A 22,238-nucleotide genomic window follows, 5' to 3' on the forward strand; every position below is an offset into this window, starting at 1 on the left:
GTAAATCAAGCATTACATTCCTTTACATGACAATTTCTCACGGTAAATCAAACATTACATTCCTTTACACGACAATTTCTCGGGGTAAATCAAACATTACATTCCTTTACATGACAATTTCTCACGGTAAATCAAACATTACAATCCTTTACATGACAATTTCTCAAGGTAAATCAAACATTACAATCCTTTACACGACAATTTCTCACGGTAAATCAAACATTGCATTTTTTAACATCATAGACAGTTGCTTCTTCAATTAAAAATGGAAAAAGGAAATAAGCATATCTAGTGATCAATCATTGAAAAATGACTTTGTTAAACACCATCCTTATTTTACGCACAAGTATTCTAAAGTTGATATTGAAAAGATGCTGCAGTTCCACATGGACATTACCTACGTAGTATTCGGTAATAAGATCTTCCAACAGTCTGTTGGAATTCCCATGGGCACATGCACTGCTTTATTTGTTTACCTGTTTTTATATTCTTCTGAGGCAGAATTTATTCAAAAGCTCCTACTTGAGAAGAAAAAAAAACACCTTTTCCTGTGGCCAGCAACTTAACCGTGAGATATATCGAGGACGTTTTATCTATTAACAATAATCATTTTCGTTGATACACCGATTCTATACATCCCAGTGAACTCGAGATAAAACACCACAAAGTCTTTCAAATCAGTTTGATACTTACATGTAGATATTTTATCAAGAATAGATGTTAATGGCAAACTAACAACTCAACTTTTTGACAAACGGGATCAACTTCCCATATTTACATGTATGTGCCAATATTCCATGATCACCTGCATATGGTGTTTATGTCTCTCAGTTGATTCGATACACAAGAGCTTGTTCTGTTTATGATCAATTTTTAAATCGAGACAGACTAATGACTAATAAATTGATGTTACACGGGTTTCAACAGTCTTGTTTAAATGCAGCATTTCGCAAATTCTATTGTCGGTTGAACAATCTAATTTGCCAATACAACCTGTCATTGTGTAAAATGTCAAACGTGTTTCATACCAATTCTTAGGCCGTTAATTACATACTGAATTTGACTACGGATTAATCTGTTTACCTGCGCAAATGCTGTCTAAGGTGTTTCATACCATTTGTTACCGGTAGGTCGTTTTTGAACACTGATTTTGAACACGGATTACTCTGTTCACTTGATCAACATATAGGGTTCACGGTGGGTGTGACGGTTAAGAAGCCTCACTGCTCAATGGCCGTAAGCGCCGAGCATAGGCCTAAATTTTTAGCCTTTCACTGGTATTGGTGACGTCTCCATATGAGTAAAAAATTATCGAGATGGACGTTAAACAAGATACAAACAATCGATCTGATACATGTATGCCTAGGGGTCTGTGTTTGCCCTACTCTTAATTTTGCATTCTTTATAGGAGTTATGAGATTGATCACTGTTCGTTATCTTCACCATTTCATTATACAGACCAACATGATATTCTTTTTTTAATGTTTATATCATAACGAATAACGCAATATTCTCTTTGGATGTTCATATTATAGAATGTTCATACATGTATCGTAGAACAACGTGGAATTCTCTTTGGATGTTCATATAATCGTTTTGAAATGTTTAGATCACAGATGCTAACAGCAAACTAACAACTCAACTTTATGACAAACGATATGACTTCAGTATCAGTATTCCATTATCACCTGCATATGGTGTTTATATCTCTTAACTGATGCGATACGCTAAAGCTTGCTCTGCGTATGATCAGTTTTTAAATTGAAGCAGACTATTGACTAATAAGTTGGTGTTACAGGGATTTCAACAGTCTCGTTTAAAGTCAGCATTTCGTAAATTATATGGTCATACTAATGATCTAGTTTGCCAATACAATCTATCAGTGGGTTAAATGCTGACTGACGTATTTGGTACCAATTGTTAGGCTGTTCTCTACATACTAATTTTGACTACGGGTTACTCCGTTTACCTGATCAAGATATAGGGCTCACGGCGGGCGCGACCGGTCGACAGAGGATGTTTACTCCTCCTAGGCACCTGATCCCACCTTTGGTATGTCCAGGTGTCCGTGTTTGCCCTACTCTAAATTTTGTATATTCGTTATAGGAGTTATGAGATTGATCACTATTCGTTATTTTCACCCTTTCATATAGAACAACTAACGTGATGTTCCTTTTGGATGTTCATATAATGGGACAGCGATATATTATTGAATGTACATTAATGTTTTAGAACAACTTTGTGGTATTCTTTTTGTCCATATATAGAACAACGCCATTTTCTTTTTGAATGAGATATTCTTTTGATGAACGCGATACTCTTTTCATGTTTAATGGAGAATTTCTAAATAACAACCGAACGTATATCATTAAATTCACTTCTATTGGGACCAGTACAAGAAATTGCAATTGAATACTGAGCGGTTTCAATATGCGCAAACTGTAAATCAGTATCACTCTCGGTCTTTTTTTTTCCATCTAAATTTTGATTTTCCTTCTATTTTCTTTACAGGAATTAATTTGCAATTATATATTTTTGGTTGTTTTTTCTTTCTTTCACTACATGTACACCATGTATATAAATTACACCTGATATTTTTACATCTGTACATCTAATTATATCTATAATAGTTAATTTCAATACGGAATGGGATTAAGCAGCAGTGTATGTTAGCCCTCTACCTGCTTACTAAAGGTGAAATTAAAATATAATCAATGATATAATGAAAGATAACAAAAAATAGACGAAAGAAAAACAGGATTCTACAGAATTTCACGGTTCCTTGGATTTTATATTTCTCACATTATCACCAGTGTGAGATCGGCTTTAATTTGATGCACTAAACTGTAGGTAAATTGTGAGAAAAATAATCCTTCATTATTTACTCGTGTGGGATAGGGAAATTAAACCTCTGGAACAAGATTCGATGTCTGGGACTCGGCAAAGCTTCGTCCTAGACTGCGAATCTTGTCCCCTCGGTGGAATTTCCCTATCCCACACTCGTACTAATGAAGGATTCTATTAATCTCTACTAAATCTTGATAATTACAACTAATTGGCTTTATAAATGTTTGTAATTTTATGAAATTATGTCAACGAGTTATATTAAAAACCAGTGCATGTTTATTTTAAAGACATATGAATTAGTCTGTTCTCTGCGATATTGTTTATTTGCATACATATATACACTGTACATTTAATTCCTCCGATATTAATTGTATTAATACACGAGATTTTTGTATTGTAGCTTATGTACCACTTTCATTGTGATTTGAGCGAATAAAAATTGAAATACATGACCTTGAACTTCAGAGGATTTATATGGACTCTGCCTGTAGCCTAATCATATGTAACACATATACACAATGAGGTATAGAGCATTACCTGAAGCATAGACACGGATAATGGCTGATATCAGGAATTATTTCGTTGTTCATTCTACCGGAATTATTGATCGTATCCTCAGAAAGGTATATCATCAATAATTACATGCAATAATGAAATAATCAGTTCCATTAGTAAAGGCAACAATTCAATTATTGCACGAATTAAGTGTTATCAATGTTAGAGGGAGAGGGAGGGGCATTAATTCCGCAAATAAATTAATGATAATAACAATTCAATTAATGCAGGTACATGTGTGTTTACTAATAGAATTAACGGCATAACATATTCTAATTAGAAAGACCATTAATTCTATTATCGGTACTACTATCAGTAATTATAATGCGAAATTTCTTTAGTTCAAAGATATTTATAATGATCCTAAGAGACGTTTAATTCTACTAAGGATACGTCTTCCAATTCTTTGAAAATAGGTTGATACGGCGTTCCATGGGTTTTTCACATTCACTGAGCGGTTCCACTGACTGGAATTTATACTAAGTTATTTGGGAAATATTTGGCCAAGTTATTTGGTTCAGTAAACAGGTGAATCTAATGTAGGGTTAATGATATTCAATCCATACAAAGAAGTATGTAACTTTAAAACCTAGATCGAATGCAGGTTTACGTGAAAGAAGACACGGGGTTCTACGAGTGGTTCATTCGAGCGAGATCGAAATTATATTTTCTTTCCTATATTTTTATCGGAATATTCTATCAAACAGGAAAATAATTTGTAAATAAATAATTAAATGGCAGATGTATAGAGATCAACTTAAGGACACATGCTACAAACAATTCGAACTTCTTTGTTTTCAATTTTTTGTACAGGTGAATGAATATGAATATACAAAACATCTTCAGAAAAAAGCAACATTACAAAATGAGTTAAGTTGATCAAACAATTAGTTTTTACAAGGTATTTGTTTTCAGAGCTTCCCAGTATAAAGACACTCTGTAACCGCTGGAATTGACTCTCTGCAATCGCTAGAATTGACTCCCTGTAATCGCTAGAATTGACTCCCTGTAATCACTAGAATTGACACTCTGTGATCGCTAGAATTGACTATGTAATCGCTAGAATTGGCTCTCTGTAATCGCTAGAATTGACAGTCTGTAACCGCTAGAATTGACTCTCTGTAATCACTAGAATTGACTCTCTGTAATCACTAGAATTGACACTCTGTGATCACTAGAATTGTCTCTGTGTAATCACTAGAATTGACACTCTGTGATCGCTAGAATTAACTCTCTGTAATCACTAGAATTGTCTCTCTATAATATCTAGAATTGACTATGTAATCACTAGAATTGACACTCTGTAATCGCTAGAATTGTCTCTCTGTAATCACTAGAATTGACACTCTGTGATCGCTAGAATTGTCTCTGTGTAATCACTAGAATTGACACACTGTAATCACTAGAATTGACACTCTGTAATTGCTAGAATTGACTCTCTGTAATCACTAGAATTGACACTCTGTGATCGCTAGAATTGACAGTCTGTAACCGCTAGAATTGATTCTCTGTAATCACTAGAATTGACACTCTATAATCACTAGAATTGACTATTTAATCACTAGAATTGACACTCTGTGATCGCTAGAATTGACTATGTAATCACTAGAATTGTCTCTCTATAATCACTAGAATTGACACTCTGTAACCGCTAGAATTGACTATGTAATCACTAGAATTGACTATGTAATCACTAGAATTGACACTCTGTAATCGCTAGAATTTACTCTCTATAATCACTAGAATTGACACTCTGTGATCGTTAGAATTGACACTCTGTAATCAATAGAATTGACACTCTGTAATCACTAGAATTGACTCTCTATAATCACTAGAATTAACTCTCTGTAAGCACTAGAATTGACACTCTGTAATCACTAGAATTGTCTCTCTATAATCACTAGAATTGACACTCTGTAATCACTAGAATTTTCTCTCTATAATCACTAGAATTGACACTCTGTAACCGCTAGAATTGACTATGTAATCACTAGAATTGTCTCTCTATAATCATTAGAATTGACACTCTGTAACCGCTAGAATTGACTATGTAATCACTAGAATTGACTCTCTGTAATCACTAGAATTGTCTCTGTGTAATTGCTAGAATTGACACTCTGTGATCGCTAGAATTGTCTCTCTATAATCACTAGAATTGACACTCTGTAACCGCTAGAATTGACTATGTAATCACTAGAATTGTCTCTCTATAATCACTAGAATTGACTATGTAATCACTAGAATTGACACTCTGTGATCGCTAGAATTGACTCTCTGTAATCGCTAGAATTGTCTCTCTATAATCACTAGAATTAACTCTCTGTAAGCACTAGAATTGACACTCTGTAATCACTAGAATTGTCTCTCTATAATCACTAGAATTGACACTCTGTAACCGCTAGAATTGACTATGTAATCGCTAGAATTGACTATGTAATCACTAGAATTGACACTCTGTGATCGCTAGAATTGACACTCTGTAATCGCTAGAATTGACTCTCTATAATCACTAGAATTGACACTCTGTGATCGTTAGAATTGACACTCTGTAATCAATAGAATTGACACTCTATAATCACTAGAATTGACACTCTGTAATCACTAGAATTGACACTCTGTAATCACTAGAATTGACTACGTAATCATTAGAATTGACTATGTAATCACTAGAATTGACACTCTGTAATCACTAGAATTGACACTCTGTAATCGCTAGAATTGACACTCTGTAATCGCTAGAATTGTCTCTCTGTAATCACTAGAATTGACACTCTGTAATCGCTAGAATTGACTCTCTATAATCACTAGAATTGACACTCTGTAATCGCTAGAATTGACTCTCTATAATCACTAGAATTGACACTCTGTAATCGCTAGAATTGACTCTCTATAATCACTAGAATTGACACTCTGTAATCACTAGAATTGACTCTGTGTAATCACTAGAATTGACACTCTGTGATCGCTAGAATTGACACTCTGTGATCGCTAGAATTGACTCTGTGTAATCACTAGAATTGACACTCTGTGATCGCTAGAATTGACTCTGTGTAATCACTAGAATTGACTACGTAATCACTAGAATTGACTATGTAATCACTAGAATTGACACTCTGTAATCACTAGAATTGTCTCTGTGTAATCACTAGAATTGACACTCTGTAATCACTAGAATTGACTATGTGATCACTAGAATTGACTATGTAATCACTAGAATTGACTCTCTGTAATCGCTAGATGACACTGTGATCGCTAGAATTGACTATGTAATCACTAGAATTGTCTCTCTGTAATCACTAAAATTGACACTCTGTAACCGCTAGAATTGACTATGTAATCACTAGATTTGACTCTCTGTAATCACTAGAATTGTCTCTGTGTAATCACTAGAATTGACACTCTGTAATCGCTAGAATTGACACTCTGTAATCACTAGAATTGACTACTTAATCACTAGAATTGACTATGTAATCACTAGAATTGACACTCTATAATCACTAGAATTGTCTCTCTATAATCACTAGAATTGACACTCTGTAACCGCTAGATGACACTGTGATCGCTATAATTGACTCTCTATAATCACTAGAATTGACACTCTGTAATCACTAGAATTGTCTCTATATAATCACTAGAATTGTCTCTCTATAATCACTAGAATTGACACTCTGTAATCGCTAGAATTGACACTCTGTAATCGCTAGAATTGACTCTCTGTAATCGCTAGAATTGACACTCTGTAATCACTAGAATTGACTATGTAATCACTAGAATTGTCTCTCTATAATCACTAGAATTGACTCTCTGTAATCGCTAGAATTGACACTCTGTAATTGCTAGAATTGACTCTCTGTAATCGCTAGAATTGACACTCTGTAATCACTAGAATTGACTATGTAATCACTAGAATTGTCTCCCTATAATCACTAGAATTGACTGGCAACAATTCAATTATTGCACGAATTAAGTGTTATCAATGTTAGAGGGAGGGGCATTAATTCCGCAAATAAATTAATTATAATAACAATTCAATTAATGCAGGTACATGGGTGTTTACTAATAGAATTAACGGCATAACACATTCTAATTAGAAAGACCATTAATTCTATTATCGGTACTACTATCAGTAATTATTATGCGAAATTTCTTTAGTTCAAAGAGACGTTTAATTCTACTAAGGATACGTCTTCCAATTCTTTGAAAATAGGTTGATACGGCGTTCCATGGGTTTTTCACATTCACTGAGCGGTTCCACTGACTGGAATTTATACTAAGTTATTTGGGAAATATTTGGCCAAGTTATTTGGTTCAGTAAACAGGTGAATCTAATGTAGGGTTAATGATATTCAATCCATACAAAGAAGTATGTAACTTTAAAACCTAGATCGAATGCAGGCTTACATGAAAGAAGACATGGGGTTCTACGAGTGGTTCATTTCGAGCGAGATCGAAATTATATTTTCTTTCCTATATTTTTATCGGAATATTCTATCAAACAGGAAAATAATTTGTAAATAAATAATTAAATGGCACATGTATAGAGATCAACTTAAGGACACATGCTACAAACAAATCGAACTTCTTTGTTTTCAATTTTTTGTACACATGAATGAATATGAATATATAAAACATCTTCAGAAAAAAGCAACATTACAAAATGAGTTAAGTTGATCAAACAATTAGTTTTTACAAGGTATTTGTTTTCAGAGCTTCCCAGTATAAAGACACTCTGTAACCGCTGGAATTGACACTCTGCAATCGCTAGAATTGACTCTCTGTAATCGCTATAATTGACTCCCTGTAATCGCTAGAATTGACACTCTGTGATCGCTAGAATTGACTATGTAATCGCTAGAATTGGCTCTCTGTAATCGCTAGAATTGACAGTCTGTAACCGCTAGAATTGACTCTCTGTAATCACTAGAATTGACACTCTGTAATCACTAGAATTGTCTCTCTGTAATCGCTAGAATTGACACTCTGTGATCGCTAGAATTAACTCTCTGTAATCACTAGAATTGTCTCTCTATAATCACTAGAATTGACTCTCTGTAAGCACTAGAATTGACTATGTAATCACTAGAATTGTCTCTCTATAATCACTAGAATTGTCTCTATAATCACTAGAATTGACTCTCTGTAAGCACTAGAATTGACTATGTAATCACTAGAATTGACTATGTAATCACTAGAATTGTCTCTCTATAATCACTAGAATTGACACTCTGTAATCACTAGAATTGACTATGTAAGCACTAGAATTGACTCTCTATAATCACTAGAATTGACTATGTAAGCACTAGAATTGACTATGTAATCACTAGAATTGACTATGTAAGCACTAGAATTGACACTCTGTAATCACTAGAATTGACACTCTGTAATCACTAGAATTGACACTCTGTAATCGCTATATAGAATTGATTCCAAATATTCTAGGTTTACTATGTTGGTAAATATGTATCAATAAATACTCTACAGCAAGGAAACTTTCCATACACGCTCCAATTTAGTCAAAAACTTTATAAACTTTGACCTTTCAAATGGTGGTAGAAAAATTTCTTTGTAGCAAGTGTCTTCCAGCGACCCAACGATTAATCACAACCGTATACATGGTTTTATGAACAGCATCATGGGAAGACGAGATCTAGCCAAACTTTTATTTCATTCAGTATAAAAATAACGCCAGCACAAGCTGCAAGAAAAGGCTACAAGATACATTTGCTCAGCACCTTTTGGAAATTGTTAAAATACATCTGACTAATTCACGACCAGCATTATTTTGTTTCTGAAGTATATATGTAAATTGAACTCATGAAGATATAATAATAAATAATTTAGTGTCACAGACCTGGCACGTAGAATTGACAATGCTTAATTACCTTTACACTCACGTGCAATTAAAGATTAAGAAAATCGAAGCCTGGGCAAAAAATAAACAAACTGAGGTGAAATTAGATGACTTGCGGTTTTGATGTATTGAGAATATATGTTTAAAGTGATTTTCCTTCGCTTGTCAAGAATTTTTGACAAGTGATCTTACCTCCAGTTGCCCCTCCCCCATCTTGAAAAACGATGTCACTTAACTGAATGAATGCTTTAGAGATTTGAGGGTAATTTGTCCGTCCGTCAACACGCATTTTACATTCTAGTTGTGCTGTCCTTATGTACCTACTTTGTCTTGGAGGCTCTATGAAAGTCTGAATATCTTGAGGTTATAACCCGAAAAATCCTGACACACACACACACACATTGAAAAGCGACATCTCTTGCATTTACTCACAAACAAAATAGTCATTGATCAATGCTGGTATGTTGCATAAAATGGTGAAATTGTCTCCAGTTTCAACATTCAACAGAAATTGTATTATATAACAAGTACAATGCACGTGCTGTTCGCACGCTAATAATATAAATACTATACAAAGGGCAATTCACACATACGCAAATATAATGATCATAGATAAAAAAAAAAATTACGCGGATACAAAAGACGTCTCTCTCGGAGACTATATTACAAGCGGACGGTACATAGTACACATACACCATTTAATATATCATTACACTAGTTATTATGGCTTATATTATGCACCATGACGGCATTCAAATAGACACTTAAGAAATTGCATAGCGTCTCTTTACCAGATTTTGTACACAAGTAAAGTTGCATTGATTGCTTATGAGGAAAAGCTACATTTGCATTGATCAAAATAACATAACACAATCATAGAAAAATATTCAAAGGCATTATATTAAGAAATATCATGAAAATATAAACTCGAGATCGATTTAATATCTACACAGTGGTCTCAAAGGAAAATGATTGGGGTTATCTGTGTGTTTTAGTACATAATACAAAAAGGATATCTGGTGTGGAATTTCTATAACTTGAAACAAATCCTGGAGTGGGATGGAGGGGGTCGCATCCCCATGCCTCCCACCTAAGAAATGGTTCTACACAATAATTGTGGAGCACAAATAAACATGACGCATTGAAGGAAAGCATTTAGAGACAGCTAGGTCAGGCGTTTGTGTCTACATAAAGAGAATCGTATCGTATCACAGAATTATTTTCACCTTGTTTTTGTTGTCATGCATATATAGATACATGTAGATAGATAGATAGATAGAATATACAATATATGTAAAATAGAGAAAATATACAGTCAAGCGAAGTACAATGTATAATTATAGAAAAAAAAAGTATTGAGCTTTTCAAAAAAAATATTTACAATATAATTGCATTCATGAATGCGACAATATTGATAAGACATAAATGTCTCTGTAAGCTGCGATTTGTAAAGGCTGTCACATATTGATATCAATCCCACACACACCCTCAGAAAAATTATCACACTACCTCTCTTCCCACCCCCACCCCCAGTTTTCATATTGGCATGTTCTTGTTAACTCTCTTCCTTTCCCTCCAATGACCTGATGTCCTCGTCTTAGGAATTTTTAAAGTTCTCCCTGTACCGTGTTTACTTTTCTTTAAAACAAAACTCCCGGTTTCAGGTGACGCTTTTCGGGGTTTTGTAAGTTTTTGCAACAACATCAAGTCCAACACTGCGCGTGAAAAAGAATACTCTAGATAACTATCAGCTGACTTGAGGGCTTTCACCTGCCGAATGTTAGATGCCCGACCTCTTCTGAATACCAGGTCAATGACCCGAATTCTGAGTGAATCTATGCGGATCTTCTTTAGTCTTGAAAGCCGTGGCTCTCGCCGATCATACACAATAACAATAAAGTCTCCTTGTCCTATCGGCTCGATCAATACAGGACGATTGATTTCCATATGCGTTCGTCCTCAATACATCCCCTAGTATCTTAATATCGTTGGGGTTTTTATAATCAACTCGAGCTTCAAATAATGCATTGCCTGGCTGTGTGCGGAGGCTGATTAAAAAACGAGTAGCACTCTCCACTTTTAAGAAGTATCCCCTCAATGAAAACCCACGTTCCTGAGACAAATCGCGCTGCATGTCTGGAAATATCAATGATGCATGGTGAATAGAATCGTATTTAACTTGAGCACACTTTGACCGTACTTCTTTCAAAATGTCGTTAATTCTATCCACTACGAGGTGTGCGGATTGCTCGATTCTTTCGTCGTCACTTGATACACGGACAGAGGTGTAACAAGGACAATATACATCGGATATCGTTGCATCCACACAACTCCGCGACGCGGGGATTTCTCTAAACAAACTTATTCCGTACGGCAGCTTGCCGTCTTCAGCAGGTTTCACCTCGGGTTGCTCTTCATAATTTGCATTCAAAACATCCTTCAACATTCGAAACACATCATGATTTGTAGTGAGTCGTTCTGTATTCATTTTCATGTTCTGTGCTATATGTGGGTATTTCTCAGTCAAGCGTTTTGGCAGAGCTATTGACATTAATGGTAGAAGGTTAGAAACCCTACCGATGTCCGTATTTTGAATTTCACTGTACCGTGGCCCATGATCACTGAAAAACAAAAGAACTGCATTTTCCAACCTCCCAGATTCTTTCAGCCATTTGAATAAATCACGAATATCCTCATCTGCCAGTTCTACCATATTGAAAAAATCGTGGGCAAGTTCATTAATCCAGGAGAAAGCAAATTTCCGTGTATTTCCATATGTTTCGGCAAATCTCCTATAATAATTCATGAGGATTTTATACCGTTTTTCATTTCCAAAACACAAAGCTGAAACTTTACGAAGAGGTATATTATGGCTCTGAAGAAACTGGAAACTCTTGTCAATAGCTAGATAGGAAGGTCGAACTTGGTCCATTGCTTGAATAAAAGGTTGTGGATAATGCATGGAAGGTTGGTCAGTAAAACGTTTGAATGTAGCAACTTCATACCAGTCCTCTACGAAGACATTGACTGCTCCGTGGTCGGAAAAATTCTTAAATATGAAAGGCAGCTTATGGACCGGAGGAATTGGATGGCTATAATCCGATATCAATCCAGTTAACAATGGATTCAAATTCGGGAATGAACTATCTCCAAGACGTGTGTGTCCAGCAAACACATACGCTCCTAATGACTGCCGGAGGTATTTCATGGTTTTTGACAGTTTTCTTTCTGCAATTAATCTGGAAACAGAATCTAAACCAAAAGCATACACACTTAGTCTATCCAGCGACTCGTTGACTAGTTTTCTTGATTTCCTAATCGGTTTTGCATCTATATTGAAATGAAGATTGTTGTACACCCGCTTATTTTGTCTATCAAAACATTCCACGTGAACAAAGTCTCCGTCGAGATATTTCGGACTAGTGTAAGTGATTTTCTCAGAAAACACAAATTTTGTCTCTGATTCGCGTCTAATGTACTTGTAATGACAACGTATGGTATCAAAACCCGACAGCCGGACGGCAGTTTGGTTTAAAGTCAAGTTTCCAGAAGGCGTCACAAAAAACAAATCTAACCAGTCCTCACATGGCAGCGGTTGTTGAGACCAAAACTGGTCGTTGATGGATTTGTCATACATATCAAAAACCGGAAGTAGACAAGGTGCGTGAACATTTTTGTTGCGAAACACTTGGAAGACAGGCATGTAGATTAACATGTTTAAATAGGTAAATCCCGCTATAAATACACATGCTAGCAAAAATCTCCCTCGACAAGTACCACAGATGACACGAGAAAATCGACGACGAAAGTTGCAAATCTTAAATGGCATGAGCAATGGATCTTGCCAATTGGTCGGAGACTTGTCCCTCATCCTCTGCAAAAATACGACATAAAAAATTCAAACTTATTATCGAGACTCAAGAGATAAAATTATATGTTTTCGTGTCAAGCAAATGGAAACTAGTAGTTTGAAATAGAAGGTAAATAATGCACCATGCTCTAAGCGACAAGCTGTTAAAAATCAATTTTGATCTAAGCAAATATTCAGACAAATGAAAATTGTTCATCCATTCATAACAGATACAAAGGATACTTTTGAAAATGGACTTAGAAAGCTTACATGACGGAGGAGACGCTCTACTTCCACAATTCTTTTAAATGGACACATAGTAAAGTTTTCGTGGCCTATAGCGGGTGGGTTATTGATTTCACAGTTTTTAATACTGCCGGACGCACGCCGCTTCATGCGGATTATATTTTGTTTGTCCAATAATCGGGAATGGAAGGTTTTTAAACCGACATGTCACACTAGAAAACCGACTATCGGATTACTATGAGTTGGATAATCAATCGTTTAACGTAGTCCGAGGAGAAAGTTGTTTGGGACGTCTGGGAAAAGAAATGCGAATTGGTTGGGCTGTTTGTGTGTCAATAACACTATACCATTTTCTATCGATACAACTATCATATTTTGGTTTGATCGCAATATATTCTCTAAGCTACGTCTTATCTTCACACTGTTAAGGCTACTCAATCATCACAAAGTGTTTGTAATTCAGATCTATGAAAAGAGTGATTGACAAAAATTAACATTTTCGATAGTTTGTGTTCCACGTTACAGGGATACGAAGACGATGTGAATGCGGTATTGTTGGTTACCTGATGCTGTTACCTTTCCTATCTGATCCAAGAAAATGGAAATCAAAACTGCCCGACTTTGCTTTAAATAAAGACTAGCGGGGATTTTAACCATATCCCTGTTTACTAAAAAATAAAGTTCTAGATGTTCATCGATATAAACAAACACCCCCTCAAAATAACCCCTTCCCCTGAGATATGGTTGTGAAACAGTGATGCCCCCCTATGTCTGTATGATGATGGACGAGGTTGAAGTTTTTCAAGAGTAGATCAAACCCAAAGAACAAAGTCGGTCATGACGTTAAAAGTTTTGGTACCAAAAGAAGATATTTCACAAGAAACACACACGTCTTATAAAATATGAAAGCTCTATTACCATCCATTCAAAAGTTATGACCAAGTTTAAAAGGTTTTTGCGGACAAACAGACAGACCAAAAACTATATACCCCCGAATATCCGATTACGGGGCTTACAACAACTTCGTCATATTTAGAACTCATTTCAATGTTTTAAACAAGGTAAATGGATGACAATATATTGTACATACATGTCTTTCGCCCTGTCGAGTCATTTTAACACATTTTCATGTACATTTTCAATGTTTTACCTTATATATTGAAATGATAGTCATTTCCCTATGAATGTGAACTATGTGTATATGAACCTTGATATATGTAATCATAAGTATGACTATTCTCAAGACAGGGAATATTCAAACAGAAATGAAAATAAATTAATGTAAAAATGAATTTCATTTCTGAAAATACAGGAATGTATAAGTAGCAACGCTTCACGCCCGTATAATTTTCATGAAACGCTGGTTGCACGCGATGTGCCGACATAACGCGTCGCTGTCCATGTTCTCATGTATTTTCTAAACTGAAATTTACTTTTTAAATAGAAGGAATGGAAGAAATCTATATACATTCGTGATAAATGAGCTATACCAAGCGAGTTACAGATAACATTCAATTCTTAGACTCGTTTCACTCCACTGAGCAGTGACGGACGTATTTTACAATATTGGGAGTTTTCTCATTCATGAAAGTTCTAATTATTTACATGTACCTTAGAACTGATTTAAGTGATTCTTCACTTTATGATACTTTTAGAAATAACTCTATAGCTTGTCATCTTTAACTTTTCCTGAATTCTACACGGCAATAAATGTCCAACATCCCCGATAGCATTGATACAGAAATATTCCTCTTCCGTAAAAAAGAACCATAGTAAATAGCAACATCTTTTAGATGAGAGAGATATAGAACTGGCTATATATTTTAAGGGTTTCTTTTTCACAATAAATGGATAAAGTCCTGTTCTGGGCGTTTTTATGTATCTATGGTTATTATCGTGCTTTTAGTGGTAGTATTCGGTTTCTAAACATTTTTTCTAATACCCCATAGTAACCTCTTTATCAAATTAATGAAGGAGGATGTGTGTTGCAGTGTGAGCGTCCTTTACCTTCGGGATATCTAATCGCAAGACTTCGCCATTTTCGCTCCAAACCAAAGCCGTGGAATTGGTAAACAAATCGGTATTGGTTTACCATGCAGTGCTATTTTTAAAAGTTAAATACCATTCGCTAAGAGCGACGTTGTCTTGGATTTGTGAATGTTAAAATTATGTTGAAAGAGAAACTCGTTGCAATTTTGCCACCCTCTATGAATTTTGAAATTCACACTTCTAACCTAATTTCACATCAAATATACAAAGATTGAACGATGTTGTGTTACAGAAAAAAATTAAAGAATTTCCCCCCTTAAAATTCTACTTGCCTGTAATGTCTACTAAGTTAAAACTCACCTCCTAAATATATCCAGCTGATAAAATAATGTCATTCTACGATAAATACAGCGAAAACATTCACTCACGCCTAACACAATGTTCTCGTGTTTACTACGCCTGACTACAACTCAATACCGGAGCCCATAGTTGTCACTGGAAAATTAAACTGCCTTAATATCCGTGACGCAATTTTAGCCTTGGTCGCTTTGATAGCACTTTGGGACACAAAATAATAATGAAACTGAGCACAGAAAACAATTGATACCTGAATGGAGTTTCGAGGAAGTGGGTGTATGTATGTTAATTCATGTTAAAACTACATGTATCAACGACTCTCAATGAAATTTCGTAAAATGGTTTAATTATCAAGGTACATGTATAAGAAGGAGCTACACCTTACCAGATAGCATAAACAGACGTCACACGGATAAAAATAGTTGGTGAAAGTCGTTCCCGCCGCTGCTCTGGGCTCCTGTGGTCGGTGTATAAAGCGTACAAAATGCATAAGAACCGCACGGTTACTGGGCACGTACCGGGCAATTAACGGTCGACTGACGGACATTACCGTCTAAATAACGGACCAGGAACGGGTTAAACGAACGTGGTGCGCATGAAAAAAAATGATATAACGTTCTTTCAACGTTAGACGAACGGACTTGTAACAGTCACGTGACTGACAAAACGAGTATAATCGAAAGTGGATACATCTTTTCAGACTTATCACCCTCGCTGACATATTCCATAATGCCTCCATAAGGAAGGTCTACAAATGTTGGGAAGCGTAAAAGCAGGACACGAGGAAAGGCTACAAAACCCCCGTCTCCTCCCTCTTACATTGACAATGCTGGGAAAAGCAGACCGCCCAAGATTCACAAGCAGAAACCCTGTCTAAATCCGGAGATATTCCCGAAGGCTCTATTAACGGACATTACCGTCTGAATAACGGACAAATACCGGGTTAAACGAACGTGGTACGCACGAGAAACTGATATAACGTTCTTGCAACGTTAGACGAACGGACTTGTACCGGTCCGGTGGACCTCCATTTGACAACCGTTATTCGCCAGTTCCATGCGTTTCTTGTCCATAAACATGCGGTTGGTGCCCAGTACATCATCGGTTGACCCCCTGCATATGTGGTAGTAGTCCGGCCATGACTCATGTCCACCAGACATTAACGGATGCGAACTGGACAAGTACAGGAAAAGAAATGCATGAGTTCCAATTAAAACGCATAACTACCGTACACTAAGTGGATTCTATAGTCCGATGGTGTTCGTTTCAAGTTTTGAACATGTTCAAAACTTTCCTCCGAATAGACCGGACTTCGCCTGACAACGAACGCGTTGGCCGAAAGAGCAACGGACAACACCCCCCAACCCCCGCAAATGAACGGATGGACAATTTTCTTATCCATCGGACGTCCGTTAGCGTTGTCAGGTGAGATGTGACTGCTGCTTAACACGCGAAATTGTCATGTGTCATGGATGAAAAAAAAAGTAGAATATTTGATAGAAAGTTGTGGCATAGTAATTAGCAATTGGTTGTCGTCCGTCGTCGTCCGTTAACAATTGAACATTTTTAACTTCGTCTTAATAACTACCAGTCCAATTCTTTTCAAATTTGATATGAAGCATCATTGGGACAAGGGAGACATAAATTGTAAATTTCAGGACTCTAGCACCCCTGCCCAAAATTGACCAATTTTCAAAAATCTTCTTCTCAAGAAACACACACATGTAAGAAAAACTAAATGCATAGTGATGTAGAGTAGGAAGGCCTCTACCAAATTGTAAATTTCACGATCCCCAGGGTAGGGGTTCTGACCCAAGGGCGGGGCCAAACTTGGTATATAGTGTTTATGTGTAAAACACTTAAATAACATCTTCTTGTTTATGTGTAAAACACTTAAATAACATCTTCTTTAGTGCTATTGTTACTTGATTGAAAGTAAATAGATATTTAGAAAGAGCAAGTAGTCCTTTACCAAAATTGTAAATTTGATGATCCCAGGGGTAGGGGTTTTGGTATCAAGGTGGGGCCAAAATGGTCAGTTATTAAATGTGTGAACAATAGACATTTTTAACTTCTTTTTGATAACTATCAATCCAATTCTTTTCAAATTTGGTATGAAGCATCTTTGGAAGAAGGGGAACATAAATTGTAAATTTCATGATCCCCGGGGTAGGGGCTTTGACCCCAGGGCGGGACCAAACTTGGTATATAGTGCTAAATGGATAGAGCAGGTAGTCTTTTACCAAAATTGTAAATTTGATTTTCTCCAGAGTAAAGGCCAAACTTAGTATATAGTATGTATGTGTAAGTTTGCTGATACTGTATAAAATCTAAATGCACACTTAGGAATAGCAGAAAAGGATGTACAAACAATGCTGAATTTCATAACCCAGGGTCATGACTTTAGGATGAGTCCAAATTCGTCATATCTTTTGATGTTTTAATGTTAATACAACCACTATTTAAAGTCTTTCATCAGTGTATGCACTTTTGAAGGCAGTGAAGTTTTAAGAACACATCTAGTTTTATACTGTTGCTGAACATTAGAATTTAGCTTAGATATTCAGAACAGGAATTTTTTTCTAGATTTCATAGCCCATGGAAGTAGTGATACTTTTTCACTAGTATTCAGGTGACCGATAAGGCCTGTGGGCCTCTTGTTTAAAATATTGTCTTATGTAGCAACATTTTGCTACTATAATCTAAATTCAGTAAGAAATGAATCATCAAAACTCTGACGGGTTGGTCGTATATATTGTGTAATGTCCCGCTTGAGAATTTTTCACTTGGAGACGTCATCATTGCCGGGGAAGGGCCTGCAAACTTTATAGACCTATGCTCGGCGCTTACGACCTTTGAGCAGGGAGTGGTCTTTATCATGCCACACCTGCTGTGACACGGGGCCTAGGTTTTTGCGGTCTCATTTAGTCGCCTCTTACGACATTCAAGGGGTACTGAGGACCTATTCTAATCTGGATCCCCATGGCTGGAATTCGAATGCGTGATCTATAGGTGGTCAATATAACATCTCATCCCACTGAGATATACGTATGTAATATAACGAACCTGGCATTCATCATCTAGTACTAATATTACACGTATAAATACATAGTCATTAATATAGTACACTAGAAGAACATTCACTTCATGACCGAAATGTCGTGAGTTCGATCCTCGTTCGTGCCGTCAAACAAGTAGTGATTGCTACTGAACCAAACACTCGGCATTTAGAAGTGAGAATCAAGGGTCTTTCGGATATGAACTAAGAAGGGAGAGTTCGTATTGCGACAGGCGTTCGCACATTAAAGAACCCCCACTGCTGCCGCCCTGAGCGCTAAACTGAGGTCTAAATTTGAGGTACTTGTGATGGCTCAATATGAGTAAATAATTTTTTTTAAAGTAGAAAATGCGACCGACAAGACAGGGATTCGAACCCCCCCCCCCCTTCCGAATCTCTATTTTTGGTGTACGATAGACAATTCATTACAACGTGAATGTTTGGAGCATATGAAGCTCTCTTTCATGCACTGTCGAAAAATAATATCCCCCGAGGGCAACACCCGAATAATGGAGATTGAAAGAAAATTGAGAGATATCCAAACCGATTTAAAAATAGAGTTCATCCCGTATAGCAAACGAATTCCCCCTCTTTTTTTTTGTAAAATGATTGAATATATTGCTGAAATATTTTCATGATAAATACCATAAATCACTGTTTTACTTTCACTCCACGTTCAATGAATTTCCACCCGTTATCTTCTCAGTTTGCCGTTGCTACGTTTGGGGATAATCTCCGAAAACCCGAATGTAATTTCCGACATATTTGAATCGAACGTAAAAGTTATTGTACGAAAGTCTTTTTAAAGTTTAGAGCAAAAAGATTTGTATCATTTGACCTTTATTCGTACATTTTCGTTAAAACTTTTTAAAAAGATACATAATCATGTGATGTCATTTCCGCTTCAGAGTGTTTGAGGCATCTTCTCAATCTCTACCCAGAGTTATCGTTCCCGCTACGCTCCACTAATACTGTAAGGGGCGAGATCAAAAGTTCAATGTCTGACAAAAAACTAAATTCACATAGTTTCCACCAAGATCCCCACCCCCTTTAAAACTAAATATGATGAATGTTAAAACTAATCGACTAACAAGTAAAAACATACGATTATGAATAACACTGTATACCTTTCCTACTGTTAATTCGCAATTGAAAGTATATATGAAAACTATTTTAAAATGTTCATTGAAATGTAATATATTTTGTGGTTTTTAACAGTCGCTTGTCGATGTCGGATGACAGAAACTTACAGGAGATTTTTTCCCCCTCCCCCTAACTATTTGAATTTAGATTTTTATCCGATATCGATCTTTTGAGTTCGCCCCTAATAATGTTGTAGCGTAGCGTAATACGCCCTCTGGTGAGATATTGGCATCTTCTAACCGGTTTCGAGGGGACCGAGACACAACCACCATGATACAATGTAGTAATACAATTTTGTTTGGAGACATAGCCACAAAAAGTACTTCTTGCATTGTTTTACCAATATTACAGTTACCGACCCTTTATACGAACTCTTTCGTGTGAGAAACGTACTTTAACTCGAATAACTATTTTAAAAACATTATATACCGTTTTGCTTTAATGTTTTCTGTATGTATCTGCAACAACGAACGGTGAAGACTATCATTTATAATGAATGTGTTTTACATACCGTTCTGAACACTGTTATGTACAAACATAGAAAACGTTGGACGTTTTATTGTATACATTATTTATGAAGGTGCTATAATTTCTGTCGTCATTAATGGGACACACAGGGAGTCTTGTAACACATCAACAGAATTTAATTAAGTTTCACGGAGAGGAATTTAATTAAGTTTCAAGGAGCAGAGTTTGATTAAGTTTCAAGGAGCAGAATAAGAAACAATCATGGAACAAAATCACCTTCCATTACATCTTTTAAAAACAAACTTTAAAATCCCGCAAGAAATACATATATAGTAAATTATATGATTATGGTAATCGTAGAGTAAATGTCGTACATTGCCAACTTCACAACCAGGCTACCGGTAGCAATCCTTTAGATGTGAGGATACAGTGGCGTAGCTTCCATTGAGGCAGCTGCCTCGGTAAAAGAAAAAAAAAACACCTTTTACGTTGTTAAAATGTCGATAGCTTCTGGGGGGCAGCGCCCCCCCCCCCCCCCCAGACCCCCTGCCTCGGTAATATTCGAACCCAAGCTACGCCTATGGGATAGTTACCATTTCTTCATAAAATGTCCATATTACATGTACAAGGTACAAAGAGAAATACTCTTAAATAATTCAAGTTCTCTTATCAATATCTCATCCCTGTTACAATCGAAATATTGTTACATGGTGTCAAAGGTGAATCTTTTAGAAGTAATTCAAAAATATTTGATACAGTATGTATTCCTTCACTGAAAAAAGTAAAAGATGCAGTATTTAATAGTGTTGTTCAAAATATATGTACTCACTCAATACTTCACTGTATACCGGTAGCTAAACATATTTCTGAATCCAAATTACTGTAGGTGTTTGTTATCTTCTTACCATAACCGTAGTTGTATCCCTCTTTATTATTGTTTCATTCTTCTCTCTTATTATTAAACTATTTCTTTTTTCTATCATTTTGTTGATATTTTCATTTACTATGTTATCACATTTTGTCGTAACTGACCTTTGACCTATGGAGAGGGCTTATATAAGCATTGCGCCTGCTGCCTAATCCTATTTACATTTATGTATGCATTTTTCTATGGATATAATACAGTTCAAATACAAAAGACAATTGATGGGATAATTGTTGAAGTTCCTCTTCTTCATACCTTTACAATAGTTTCACACATTATGAATCTCTTTAATGTTTGATAAAAAAAAAGCAACTGTGTACCATTCCTTGATTTCGGACTTCTTATGCCCATGATGTCTCCAATTCAATGAAAGATCAGCTAATTATCACTACTAGTAGTTGGCTGTTATTGTTGACTCATCATTTGTTCATTTTAGTGCTTTAAATCATACATAAAGAAATTGCTATATGCAATAGTAAACACTTTCTGTACTTAAATGTAGTTGAGGGTAACATTGAAAATTTTTACCCCGAGAAAACCATTGTCAACCGAGGCATAGCAAGCAATATTTGTTTGATTATACTGAATGTTATATAAACAGCAAAGCAGGAAAATCTTACGTCTGTTCACATTTGATCAATCACTGTCATGCGATATCTCGTATATCGATACTTCTCGACCAATCAGATTCGAGTATTTTACATGAAAGTATAATAACACAAAATATTGATGCATTAATCTTCTTTGAGTTTTACACGCCTGTGTTTAGATGGGGGCACGATATCCGTCTGTAGACGATAAATTTTGCACACTGTTCAGTATCCTTAGCTTTGACACTTCGCAAATTGTTTCATAATTATATGTAACAAAGGATGTGTACGTTTTAGAGATTTACACTAATGTCGGAGATGTGCCCTTTGAAGATTTATTTTTATTTCAAGTCACATCT

General features: G+C 35.9%; 1 protein-coding gene across 4 annotated transcripts in view; it reads right to left on the minus strand.

Moving 5' to 3' along the window:
- The window catches only part of LOC125646061 (tetraspanin-18-like), a 31,546-nt gene extending 15,714 nt beyond the window's left edge, over positions 1-15,832 (minus strand). For 3 of the 4 annotated variants that reach the window (XM_048872182.2, XM_048872184.2, XM_048872181.2), the window contains exon 1: positions 15,699-15,814. Coding sequence is in view for 1 of the 4 variants with exons in the window: in XM_048872180.2 (XP_048728137.1) it covers positions 11,133-13,124 (1,992 nt within the window). In the remaining 3 variants the exon portion in view is untranslated. Of the gene's footprint in view, positions 1-9,048; positions 13,128-15,698 lie in introns of those variants that run through there. The other variant, XM_048872180.2, reaches the window with a different exon arrangement.
- Between the last annotated feature and the right edge of the window lie 6,406 nt (positions 15,833-22,238).

This window comes from Ostrea edulis, chromosome 6 (assembly GCF_947568905.1).
Source record: "Ostrea edulis chromosome 6, xbOstEdul1.1, whole genome shotgun sequence".
In the NCBI taxonomy this organism is placed as follows: Eukaryota; Metazoa; Mollusca; class Bivalvia; order Ostreida; family Ostreidae; genus Ostrea; species Ostrea edulis.